Source organism: Octopus bimaculoides, chromosome 1 (assembly GCF_001194135.2).
Source record: "Octopus bimaculoides isolate UCB-OBI-ISO-001 chromosome 1, ASM119413v2, whole genome shotgun sequence".
Taxonomy (NCBI): Eukaryota; Metazoa; Mollusca; class Cephalopoda; order Octopoda; family Octopodidae; genus Octopus; species Octopus bimaculoides.
The window spans coordinates 154,420,394-154,434,174 of NC_068981.1; the positions used below are offsets into that span (position 1 = coordinate 154,420,394).

Here is a 13,781-nt window from a genome sequence, read left to right on the forward strand (position 1 = left end):
AGTAATATGAAATAAAGTGGCTTATTCAAAGGCACATTGCATTTCTTAGTCCAGAAATCAAACCCATGGTCTTAGGAGCATAGCCCAACAGCTCAGCATCTCTAACATCTGTAACTACTCAGTGATCTGCTTTGGAGTTTGTATGTGTTTGTGTGTGTGTGTGTGTGTGTGTTTATGTATGTGTATGTCTCTGTAACAGTGTATCAACCAGACTATCAGACACTGTTATACACCACTGGTCACAATGTCCTTCCTTGCATTGTTGTAGCTTTTGAACGATGCCATCCTGCTGGCTAGGCAGGCTAACATTCTCCCTGAATGGAATGCCAGTCTATCATAGAGTTACCCTTTTACAACTGAGTAGACTGGGGTAATGTGAAATGAATTGTTTTGCTCAAAAACACAACAGACTGGTCTGGGAATCAAATCCATGATCTTGTGATCATGAGTGCAACATCCTAAACGTTAGGTCATGTACCTTCTCATTTATAAATGTATGTGTGTGTGTATATATATATGTGTGTGTGTGTTTGTGTGTGTATACACACATTGCACACATGTATATACATGTACACATATACATGAAATGTCCAGGTTGCATATAATTAGCTTAAGTAAATTTTTATTGAAGCTTTTTTGTTTTACATTTTAAAAGATTGAAATAAACTATTTATTAAGATACCCTCTTTTGATTAGTGTTTTCTCCTAATATGTTTTTGTATTGTTTGGTTCACTTCTTTTGCTTAGCTTTATTCTTAAACAACTCAGATACTAACCAAATGTTGAGAACAAATAATGAAGACCATTGGTATCACATGGTTTTCAAATAGTTTCTTGAAATAATTTGTTAGTATTTATATCAGAATGAAATCCGATATATTGCTGCTATATTTATGATTTTTAGTTGATTTCAACATTGTGTCCATTCATTGCCAGTTTTCATATCTGAAATGATGTTGCATATTTGTTTTCAGTAACTAATTTCAAAAACCTATTGAAACATTCCTCAATATATGCTTAGTTGAAATCCAGAGTTAAATTGACCAACCATATGTGTTCTTTCTTAAAGTAAGCTCATGTGAATCCTCTGTGTCTTGTTTAAGACCTGATTATATGCTGGAAAGAATACCACACTTTTGGGCTTGTAAATTCAGTGCCATTTATGATACTCTTAAAATCTCTTTTGAGGTTACAGTTGCAACAATATGCAAATCTCACCATAATTTTAGATGCATTTTGTAGTCTAGTGGTAGTTTTTCTTTTTATTTCTCCCAATTGTTTCTTACCTTCTTGTGGTTAATTTCTTTAATTGATAATTAATCATACTGAAGACAGTAACTGTTTTTAGCTAACATTTAATATATATAAAACAAAAGAGTTCGGGCCCATTATCATCATCATCATCGTTTAACATCCACTCTCCATACTGGCTTGGGTTGGACTGTTTGACATGGAGCGGGCTAGCAGGGAACTGTCTGGACTCCAACTGTCTGCTATGGTATAATTTCTATTGCTGGATGCCTTTCCTAATGCCAACCACTTAACAAAGTGTGCTGGGTGCCTTTTACATGTCACTGTCATGGGTGCGTTTCATATGCAAGCTAACCCATTTATATGAAATATTTACAATGTTAAGTAAGTGTTTACTTAACCTGTTTTATGACTCTATACTACTAACATTTTAAAATGGTCCTCAGGAACCACAATAGAGGATAACTAAGAATATCTTTGATGTAGTGTTTTCTTAAATTAAATAGATATTTTTATATGCTCTGATGATGATAATGATGGTGACGCCCAAGTAATTTAAGGTATTTGTTAGTGATATTTGTATATTATTATATATGTGTACAAGTAAAGTTAAGTTTCTTTGCCCACAAATTTACTTCAGATTTACCTAAACTAACATCAAAGGGGCCAAGAAAAAGTATCTTTAAAAAAAAATGAATAAACATGAAAAACCTTCATGATTACAAAAGAATATTCTGTTATCTCGCTATTTATCTAAAATAGCCACCTATACACACATTAATGTGTGTGATAGTGTTGCATGATGGATTCTTTTAAAGTGATCTTACTAGGTTAAAAGTTGATAATGTATGCAACCTTGAAATTAACATTTATAGAGCAAATTATTACTATCAATGTTATATGTGCTAAGTGATATTTAAAACATTTTTGATGATTTTTGTGTCATGTGAAATTATGTATTTTAACACCAGTTGTAAAAACAACTATGTTACATAAATGGTGTGCTTTTTTTTCGTGTTATGTTTTGAAATGTTTTGCAAATATTCTGTTTGTCTTGAAGCTTTTCTGTTGGTTAGTTTTTAACATTACTAATTAATAGCATTTTCAATAGAAATTTTAACAACTGGAAATTACTAACTTTGATGTTTTGACATTTTGTTTCAACTGTTCAAATATCATTTTAAAAATGATACCTTTTCATTGCATTCAAATGAACCACAATAAGGCAAGAATGTAATATTTAGAGCTGATTTTTAGATCCATTCTGAATTCAGTTTTAGATAGAAATGTTTTTGGTCAATAATTTTAATTCAGAGTGATTTTCCTTAGTTTTTTAATATCTTGTCAATCCCTGAACCCAGTTTTAAGCCAAATTTAAGAAGCCTTGTAGTTAATGCAATTTCTAGTGTTAAGTATTTCATCTTTGAAATTAAATTTTACTGATTTGTCTGATGACATATTAAAACATTAAAACAAGTGTAAAACTATGTTTTTTCAGAAAAAATTAACTACATTTTATGATTTTTAAACCTCAGTTAAGTGAATGCATGAGACATTGTTGTAAGTCCATCTGTTATAGTTCACTAACCTTTCTGATGGACCAAGTAAAGTAGAGAAATGTTTATTATAGTAAAATTTGAAACTGATTGTAGAGGATTTTATCTAATGAGCTTTATAGTTTTAAACTGCACTTTTTATGTAGCTAATTTTGACTTTTATTATGTAGCTAATTATTAACTTTTAAGTCAATAATATGTTGTGTTTAGTAATGAGGGATTCTATGTGCAGTCACTCAATTTGCTAGAAAGAGTGACCAAATTTTCCTTAAATCACATCTTCCATCAGATAATATCTGGTCTTGAAAATGGGAAAATATTAAATAATGTGATTCTAGATACATCATTATTTTGATGGGGGAAAAATGAGAAAATGATAGAATGGTTATGGCTGGAATTCCTTTGGTTATAGGTTTGCTCAATCAAAGCTGACCAAAGGTTAAACAATAGCTTATTTTAAAAATGAAAACTACTTATTATGTCCTTAACATCATGTTAAAAGTTTGAAGTTTATTATTATAAAATGATTCACCCCAACTTCTTTTAGAAAGGCATTTGTCTTTGTGAACATCTTAATCATTATAAACCAGCTGTATGCTTGAATATACATCTAGCCTCATTTATCATGGTGGTTTGGTTCCAAAAAAACACCATGTTAAATAAATAACACATGGGGAAAATAGGTTTCATTCTGAGACTCCAAGTTGTACCTTGACTTACCCGAATAATACCTCTAAACAGTTTTTAAATACACATGATGATATTGTTTCATGATTGGAATGATATTTAGAGTAAAATTTAATAATATATGATTAATAAAATAGCTGAAAAATGTCATCACTGACCTGTATTATCACAGATCAATTTGTTATAAGCACAACATAGTTTACAATTGGCTGTATCATGATATCCCAGATCAGTGATGAATGAATTGGTGATAAATGAGGATAGATGTACTGTCAAAATGTTATTTTACATGGAGATACACCAAGTAGAGAAATGTGTGTTATATAGTAAAGTTTGAAATTGTGACCATAGTGATTTTGCTTACTTAAATGCTCTTATCAACCACTTTTATAAATATTATTTCATTTGTGTTAGGAAATAAAGAAAAAAGTTTTATAAATTATGTTTTTGTGTGACTTTGCTATTGATTAATTCATTCCATTTTATGTCTTTGTTTTGGTGAACAACTGTTAAACCCTCAAATATAAAGATTGAATTTGCTTTTTAGAAACCAAAATAACTTGACCAAATAAGATTATAATAGATGTTGTTACTTCTAATTAGAAACTCTGTTTTGAGTAGATTATCTAAAAAAAAAAAAAAATATTTAAATAATTCTATTTTGTACTGATTGATTCAAGCTTACATTTCTATTGGACAATTTTTATTAGTAGAAATTACTGTGTTGGAGTAGAAAGTATGTTCTGTATATTGGGAAGAATTCTGTGTAGAATTTCAGTAATTTAACTTTTCAAAGTTGGTATCAAGGTATTCAATGCCATATGGCATCCCAACAATGGGTACCCCCTTCAACTAGTTGTGACTGTTAACTGGATATGGCTGGATAATAGCTTATGATATATAGTGAGCAATATTGTATCACATTTTTTGTCTTTTCTGGCACTGTGTTAGCCTTGATTACTTTTTATCAATGTCATCAGTATCTTTTATGGACTATCTTAGTAAACTTTTAATATATAGTGCTCTTTTTTTTGTTGGAACTAAAACAGCTGTCAGAATGTTTCTATTTCCCAAATTGACTGCACTACATTTTATCATTGGTCTGAAATGGCAACTCTCATTCGATATCACAAAATATTAAGTGTACGAATGAGTGATTGTATGATTATATACTGGTAGTTTTCAATACAGAAAACCATCTTGAAATATAACAAGTATTAATTACTGCTTCTGATGAGAAGCAGTTTCTGTATTGTTCATTGACCTGTTCACTGACACAGCCAAATCTGTCTCTTCCATCGCATAACATCTGGTCTTAAATTTGTGGGATAGTATAGCTTACAGTAAGGACAACATGAATATTGAGTTACACACTGGTATTTAAGGGTATCTCAAACTGACATGGGCTATTTCATATCCTATACTTGTAGCTAGCTTCTAATTTTTCAGTTGTCTGTCTACTACTGTACCAAGTGAAGCTAACTAAACAACAGTATATATTATATTATTATACAGAAATGTCAAAGTGGATAAATAGTTGAAAATTATTGTAAAGATATATTTGGATGATTAATCAGCTAACTTATGAAGAAAAATTTAAACAATGTAATTACCATATTTTATCAATATATATCAAGACATGATTTTAGGTACATGATTGTAAAAGGCAAGACCAGTGTCAGCTATCAGTTGCTGTTTTCTACAATGATTAGAAAATGTTAGTTTTAAAGTTGTTGAGCATGAATGTTTGTATCTGTTAAAAGATAGGTAGATGAGAGCTAGAATTCCATAGAACTTATACTAGTTTTAGAATAAATAAACAAATGGTAAATTTTCAACTTAAGAATTGTAATTTTGAATTACATAAACTATTAAAATTATGATGTAAATATTTTAATTGTAATAATTTTTTTACTATTGTTAGTTTTAACTATAAAATGTTCCATTTTAGCATTATATTAATTTTTTTCTTATGCTGAGATCGTAAATTCAAAAACATTTGCATGGATATATGACAAAGATTTTTCTTTTATAATGAGTCTTTCCTGATGCTTATCACTAAGCTATACTATGGGCATATTACTTAATTTTTTTAGCTGCGTAGATGCAAGCAAATATAGTTATCCATTTATGGTGCTTAAAGCAACATTCCATGTGTGTGGTCTATTTTAGGTTTCTAGAATGTTTAATTAATTGAATGTTGGTTTCTTATCACCAGTTAAAATGATTTTTAAATATTGTAACCAGCTTCGTTTTCTAAATTACAAGATGTTTTCTAGATTAAAATTGATTTTATTTTTAAAAGCATGAGATTGAATATTCTGAATATTAGGCCATAAACCTAATGGATTTTTAAAAATCATATTTTTGAATTCATTAGGTTTGACTACATTTAAATTAATCAACTAATCTGAGTCGAATAACAACCAGTAATAAGTTGTTAATTAGTCTATTTCCCCTCAGATATATTAATTTTTTCTATATGTTGTAGTAATTTGGTTTAACTTTGTAGTTCCAGTTATATAGTAATTTATTTTAATAAAAAATGCAACTAAACATTCATTGAAATTTGTAAACATACTTTAATATTCCTTTGTTATTGTTGCAACTCTCAGGTTGGAAGCTCTTAAGAAGAGTGGTGAAAACGATTGGAAGAAGCGAGTCTACAAACAAAGTGATAGTCCCAGTTCTAGCCCGGATAGAGAAATGGTTAAAGCAAGGTCCCCTAGTCCTTTTAGTACACCAGTTCGCCCTATTAATCTTTCTGAAAGAATGTCTCAGTTAAAATCTTCACAGACATCGTGGAAGAATAGAGTTGAAGAGAGTGATGCCCAGTTATTTACTGTTGCAGGCAAGTTGAGTAAATCAGGTGAGTTAAAGATATGTGAGAGGCTTTTCTTCTTTTTCCTTTTTGATAATAACTATTATTTTTTGCATGAGCAACTCATAATAAAATATTTTTGTAACAAAATTCATCACTTTAATCTGAAAACCTTTTGAAAATCTTCAGCTAAAACTTTTAGACTTAAATTGTTCAATGTTTCAACAGCTTTATTTTTGTAAGCTATGGTAATTGTGTTTAGTTTTCTACTCAGTGCCTCTGCAGTTCTTGTCCACTTTCAAATTCCATTTCTTATATATCAACAGTTTTATGTCCTCATCATTTAACATCTGTTTTCTATGTTGGCATGGGTTGGACAGCTTTGCAGGAACTGGCAATGCCAGGGGCAGCACCAGGTTCCAGAGTTTTATAGTTACAGCTTTAATAGAAATAGGGAAGGTAGGTGGGTGTAGGATAAAAAGAGACATTTTAGTTTCCAAGTGTTGCCCATATTTTTGTAACTTAAACCTGATTTGCGTCCAGAAAAATTAACCTCATATGCCTCTGTTTAAATTACGTTCATTTATTGAGTTATACATCTTTTAATAGGCAACATTAATTGAGCTTGAATTTAAACTAAACTCTTCTGTGAGACCTTTTCTTAGTTTCAGTTTCTCTTGTGTTGAACATATAAAAATAAATCTCTCCCTGGGTAGGTTAATCTAGCACAAAAGCTTATATTGCATGAGAGGATTTGAATTCAAATTCAAGAATGTAACAAAATTATCTGTGTAATGTCTACAGCCATCACAGGTGAATTATAACATGCACAACATTTATTTAGAGGAAAGTAGATTCAGCTATTGGAAGATAAGCATCTTTGTCAAAAACATAAGACACTTTGTTATAGCATATGATATGGGCTTCAAATTTCTTGACTGAATGTCCTGTACATAATGGCTCCTGTATATAATGTACTCTCTGCATTATTTGTAATAATGCTAAATTTATTATTTTACAAGCCTGTGTATTATTGGAATATTTTTTGTAAAATATTTTTGTCTTTTTAGATTCACACTTTTTATATCAAATTAACATTTATTCTTTCCATGTTTAGGTTGTGTCGTTAGAGAGAAGACTGTTTTGTCTCAAATCAAGCAGAGATCATTCACAGGTAAGTTATTTCTTTTGACATCACTTGTAAAGAAGTACAGTTAAATGATATATAATTTTTCACTGTTTATAGTCACTAGAATTTAAAGAAAGAGTTGTTAACAACAGAGATCTACTTGGGAATAGAGAAAGTCAAAGCAAAGTTTTATAAGCTGATATTAGAAGATTTTGAAAGTACAAGTTGTATTTTGATGTAACCACAACAATTATTATTCATCAGAAATTTGCTGCCAAATTGCTTCATCACAATGTATGCAAAAAAAAATCTCACTCCACTCTGTATTGTATCAATTTTCCTCCTCTGCATTAGTAACCTCTCTGTCACTTCTAATACACATTCCTCTGCATATGGTACCACTCTTCTTTCCTCCTTTCTACCTGCAGTTTGCTATCCTTTCATGAACAGAAACCTCAAAAACATCCTACAAAACAACTGGTCATATCTTAATCTCCTTCAATAGCACCAATACATAGTCACTACATATGTGAGGGAAACAATATCAGCACCATATTTATTAACAAAATGCAGCTAAAACCTTTAAGCTAGCTATAAGTTCTAGATCTCACACCTCTGATGATCTGTTATGGCCATCTCGAATATAAAACTGCATACTAAAAACTAAACTTCTATAGAAGCAGAAAATACTTCAGGCCTCTTATTAATCAGTTACTAAGCCTTTGCAAAACACAAATATGACTCATATTAAATACTATTCACATATCTGGTTGGTGCTGTTGCTACACACAGAAACATCTCAAATCATATCCAACATTCTACAACCAACACACATCCCCTTGTAACTCACTTTCCACCTTCTTATTTTCTTCAACAATAAACCTGTACCAATTGAGATTCATAATTAATTGCACTATCTCTATCTAGTCATTAGCCAATGAAGGAACCTCTCTGTTATTGCTTGATCTAATGGATATAGCAGCAACATATCCCTCATTTTACTCCCTACTGTCTTCAAAAAGGAAGGAAATATCTGAAAGAAAAAAATGGGATGTTTATGGCTGGAATGTCTTTGGCCATAAGTCTGCTTGATCAGAGCAGATCTGGGGCTGAATAGTGACAACAACCTCCTTTACCCAGTCATGCTGTTCCCTAGACTTGAAGCTTTTCAAAAAGAGCTTCTTCTACTCAGGCCTTACCACTAAAACAAATTGTATTAATTTGATCTTCACTCAAATCCCAATTTACAAAAAATACCTTTTGTGTGGAAGGGGAAATGATTTAAAATTTCAGTAGCTCATTAACTTTTATAGTTAATAATTGATTAAATCAGTTTTCCCACTGAGAATAGATTTTCCACATCTCTATTTCAATTAATTTAACCCTTTTGTTACTGTATTTTGAGATGCTCTGCATTTCTTTCAATTGCATTAAATATAACAAAGAATTTAGTAAAATAACTTAATTATCTTTCAGCTAGTGTTAGGAACATACATTGTGACTAAGGTTTGGTGGAAGATTTTAATTAAAAACTTATGAAAACAAAACATTTGTTCTCAGAGCCAGAGCTGGTTTCAGTTGGGTTGGTAATGAAAGGGGTAAAATTGCATTTTCTTTAATTTGAGTTATTGAAGTCTTCTCAGTTCAGTAAAATTTGTGAGTGTACATTGACTTTTTTTGTAAGAACAAAATATTTATTGTAATATTTTAAGTTTTAAGTAGGTTTTACTTAATGATATTCTGAATGAGATATGAATGTGATATTTTATTTCAAGATTATCATGCAATTTTTTTCTCTTCCTAGAATCAGATGAATCTGGTGGTCTAATTTCACCCACTTCACCAACAAAGGCAGATTGGAAAATTCCTAAACCTACAGAAATTATTTCATCTGGTAATAGAATTTTTCAGAATTTTATCCATTTTTATTTTGTATTTTTGTTATGATAATAAATTTGTTAATGTAGGAAGCACTCCTTTTTGACTTCTTTCCACCCTTGACATTGTAACCACTAATGTTATCTCTAAGGTCATCTCTAGCACTAATTATATCAATAATGTAGTGACCATATCTACATTTGAGAAGTCCTTGGTCTTTAATTTATGGCAGCTTTAACTATTAAGTTACTTTAGTACATTTGAAGTTCTGGTTTCCTGTCAATTCTGAAAACTGTTCTACTCCTTATATACATCAGCTATACATTGTTGAGTTTCTTTTTCCTTTTCTGCAGTGTAAATAAAGTTATTTCTCACTTACCTCTGATTTTTTTATCAGTACTTAATCTTATTCTCAGTAGCCTCCATATTTTTTGAGTGCCTTTCATCTTTTCTAGTTTCAAATTTAAGTTTTTTTTTTTCACGATGCTATTCAAGTTGTTGGCATATATAGAATGTTCTCATTGACATTCAGTCTTGAACCACCCTGTAAGAGTGGAGGGCTGATCCTGATCTTGTTTTTAGCCTCATCATGCATGGACTAATTTTCTCCAGATTTCGAACATCTTGTTTGAAGATGTTTGTCTGCATACAAAATGTAGACTGTTAGAGACATAATGTATATTGCAGTGAATTATATGTAGCAAATTAAGGGGACCTTCAGTTAAGTGGTGAATAGGAGAATCCTTTAGAATATTGGTTCTCAACCATTTTTTGCCTATGAACCCCTTTGATTCCTCTTCTCTTCTACTAGATTTTCATAGCCATTCGATGTGTATATAAAAACATCCCCTACTGCATTTTTATGATCAAATATTATTAGGAATTGTATACAGAAGTTAAAATATTTTGCGTATTGTAGAAGTATAAGCAATTTATTGCTCATAAATTTCAACAAGAAAAATCTTATATGGACCCTGGTTGAAAACCCTTGCTTTAGAAATTAGGTTGAAAGGAAGACTGAAAATAAGTAAATTGTAAAAATAGCTGTCTTTGCATTGGAAACATTGACTGGAGAAATGAATATACTGTAGAAACACCCAGATGAAAAAGTGCTGGGAATAATTAGTAGACATTCATAGGAAGATTTAACTTAAATCTGAGATCATTAAGCTGCACAGAAGGTACATCATATAACATTGTGCAAGGCGATATTGTAAATCTAAACAAAATGTATTGTAGATGAAGCCAATATACATTAATGGGGGAGGTTAAACAGTGATAAATAAAAGGCATAAGATTGAATGTCTACAAGAATTTTCTGCACTGAAATGATCTGGAATGCAAGTTATGTTTCAGTAGTTTAAATGCTAATAAGATACTATTAAATTGGTCAAAAACATAGCATAGAGTATATACTTTAAATAGTTTGACATTAAAACATGTTTGCCATTAGGAAGTTAAGGGAGTTGGAATCTTGTGGTATCCATGTAATTCCCCAACCATTTAAAAAAGGTTACAAGTTAAATATGAAAAATACTTTAATAATCAAGGTCATCATAAATTTGTTCCATTAATTACCGTTTCTGCCTAATGACAGCGAATTAGTTTCTAAGAACATGAAGTACTTCACTGAATGTTTTTCTTCCGCTTGTTTTGTTTTCCTTTTCTCTGTCTGTAATGAATCTAGGTCAGTTGACTACTTTTGGTGTGTTCTCCAAAATGACACCACTGCAGATAAAGATAAGGAGTTGAGAGACAGAATCAAAACAGTGCAGCATAAATTATATATATATATATATATATATATATATACTTTCACACATTCTAGAACACCCACAAAAGAATGCAGGAACTTTTTTTTTTTTATCTCAGAGCCTATTTTTATAATATCTATACACAGAGAGAAATAGTTTTGTTGCTTTTAACATTAGAAAACTAATTAATTAGCAGATAATAAAGCATTTTCATAATTGTGTGTGTGTGTGTATGTGTGTATGTATGTGTGTGTGTGCGTGTGTGTGTGTGTGTGTGTGTGTGTGTGTGTGTGTGTGTCTGCATGTATGTATACCTATATATAAGTGTGAGTGTGTATCTGCATGTGTGTATGTATATTTCATCATTATTGTTTAATGTCCATATTTCCATGCTTGCATGAGTCAAACAGAGTTTATTGAGGTAGATTTTCTATAGCCAGATGCCTTTCCTGTTGTCAACCCTCACCTGTTTCCAAATAGAGTTATTTTTCTCCATGGTGAGAATATGCAGAATATTTGAAATGAATGACATTTACAACAATCATGTGATGTCAAGGCATAAACATGCACAAATGTACACATACACATACATATTGATAAGACGGCTTTCTTTCAGTTTCTGTTTACCAAATATACTTAGAAGGCTTTTGTTGATCCACAGCTATAGTAGAAGACATTTGCCCAAAATGCCATGCAATGGGATAGAATCTGAAACTATGTGACTGGGAAGTAAACTTCTTAATTACACAGCCACACTTGTGTATGTGTATATATATATATATATATATATATATATATATATATGTATGTATGTAGATATATTATATGTATGTGTATATATATATGTGTGTGTGTATACATATTTACATGTACATGTGTATATTGTTTGGAAACAGGTAAGAGTATGCAATAATATGGGCATTTGACTACAGAAAACCTAACCACAACAAATTCTGCCTGCTCCATTCAAGTAAGGGAGAGTGGACATTAAAATGATAATGATGATGATGATGTGTGTGAATTTGAATTTCAAAAATAAGAAAATAATCTTTAGTAGCGTATGGTGCATATGGTTAACAAGGACGCTGTCAAGAATCATTTACAAAAATATCTTAAATCACTTGTTTTCAAATAAAGATTAAATTAAAAATTGTTTTCAATTCAGTATTTATACATGTTCTAAACAATACACACACACATACATTCACATACACACCACAAAACTTAGCAAAATATTGTATTTTTGTGTTTGTTCTTGACTAATTCTAATTTTTATTACCAGACAAACACATTGACATTGAGGAAGAGGAAAAGAATGTCAACTCAGTTGTACACCTACCTGATATGACATCAGAAGGACTTCATCAGTTCTTTGGTTGCAGTACCAATGTTTTAGATGAAACTGAGACCTTAGATTTAAATGTTGAAGATTTTGATGCAATATTTAGAGATTCACAGAAATTGTAAGTAAAACAGTTTTTACAGTAACTGATTTATTTATACCTCTCTCTTTTCACTCTCACTGTCAGAAATGCAATGAACTGACGATTGTTCCAAGGGAAACATGTAATCATCAGCATAATTGTTCACGAATTGGGATATTAATTATAAATTGAATATAATTTAAACACAATATTTAGGCTTGAGCTTTGTACTATGCAAATATTTAGTTATGTAATTTTTTTTTTATAGATTGTTGCACAATATGAAAGCCAGGCCCAAAAAGAATGTACAAGCCCGTAGCAAGAATCCATTAAAATCACGTTCAGTAAATCTTGAAAAAAAAGAGTACCAAGAATATAAAACAAATATTGCCGAGATGGAAATGAAGAGAATAAAAAAAGAAATCAGTGAGTATAACAAAGAGAAGTAACAGTTGTTTAGTCCCAGATCAGTGAGACCTTTGATCAAAAGTATTCCAGCTGTGACAATTACATCCTTTTATTAAGACGTTGGCTGTGATTTGAGAGAAATTTGACTGTTATTTTGTAGCAGGTTGAACAACCATATGGAAACTCCCCAATTAGTTACATTTAGCAGTAACAGCAAAATAATATTTAAAGTATATCCTGCAACTGAATTTATTTATTACTCTAATTGCATTTTTTTAACTTAAATTTTTATTTTTACAGCTGTTGTACATTCACTTTATGTACTCATTGCTCTGAAATGTATTACTAAAGTATTTAGATGTTAAATTAGAAGCAATCAGCTAAAAATAATTTAAAGAATATATGAACTTCCTGAAAGAATATATAAACTCTTTTGCTTGTTTTAGTCATTTGGCTGCAGCCTTTCTGAAGCACTACCTAAAAGGGTTTGAGTCAGTTATACAGCATATATAACGATTAGGTATAGAAATGACTCCAACAGGACCAATGTTTCATCTTTAAAAAACACAATGCAAAACGTCCACTTACAAGTTAGCAATTAGTAGAAATTTACAATAGTTTAAAAAGCCAAAGAATTTTGCACGGTACTGTATTGACTTCAGTACTAATTTTTTTTAAAGTCTGGTACTAATTTAGCAATTTCTATTTTTTGCAATGATAAGGTATTTAACATAACTTATAAACATTTTTTTCAGGTTTAACATTTGATGGTACAAAAAATTTCTGATGAGAAATTGTTCCACATGAAGATTATATTATCATTATCAAAACAATATTTGCATTTCTATGTGTGTGTGTGTGTGTGTATGTGTA

At 30.6% G+C, this 13,781-nt stretch overlaps 1 protein-coding gene across 13 annotated transcripts in view; it reads left to right on the plus strand.

The window, feature by feature from the left end:
- The window catches only part of LOC106868432 (supervillin), a 269,304-nt gene that overhangs the window by 231,431 nt on the left and 24,092 nt on the right, over positions 1-13,781 (plus strand). For all 13 annotated transcript variants that reach the window (XM_052971707.1, XM_052971702.1, XM_052971738.1 and 10 more), the window contains 5 exons: positions 6,110-6,363; positions 7,433-7,489; positions 9,249-9,338; positions 12,359-12,539; positions 12,769-12,926. In XM_052971707.1, coding sequence (XP_052827667.1) covers positions 6,110-6,363; positions 7,433-7,489; positions 9,249-9,338; positions 12,359-12,539; positions 12,769-12,926 — 740 coding nt within the window. The remainder of the gene's footprint in view (positions 1-6,109; positions 6,364-7,432; positions 7,490-9,248; positions 9,339-12,358; positions 12,540-12,768; positions 12,927-13,781) is intronic.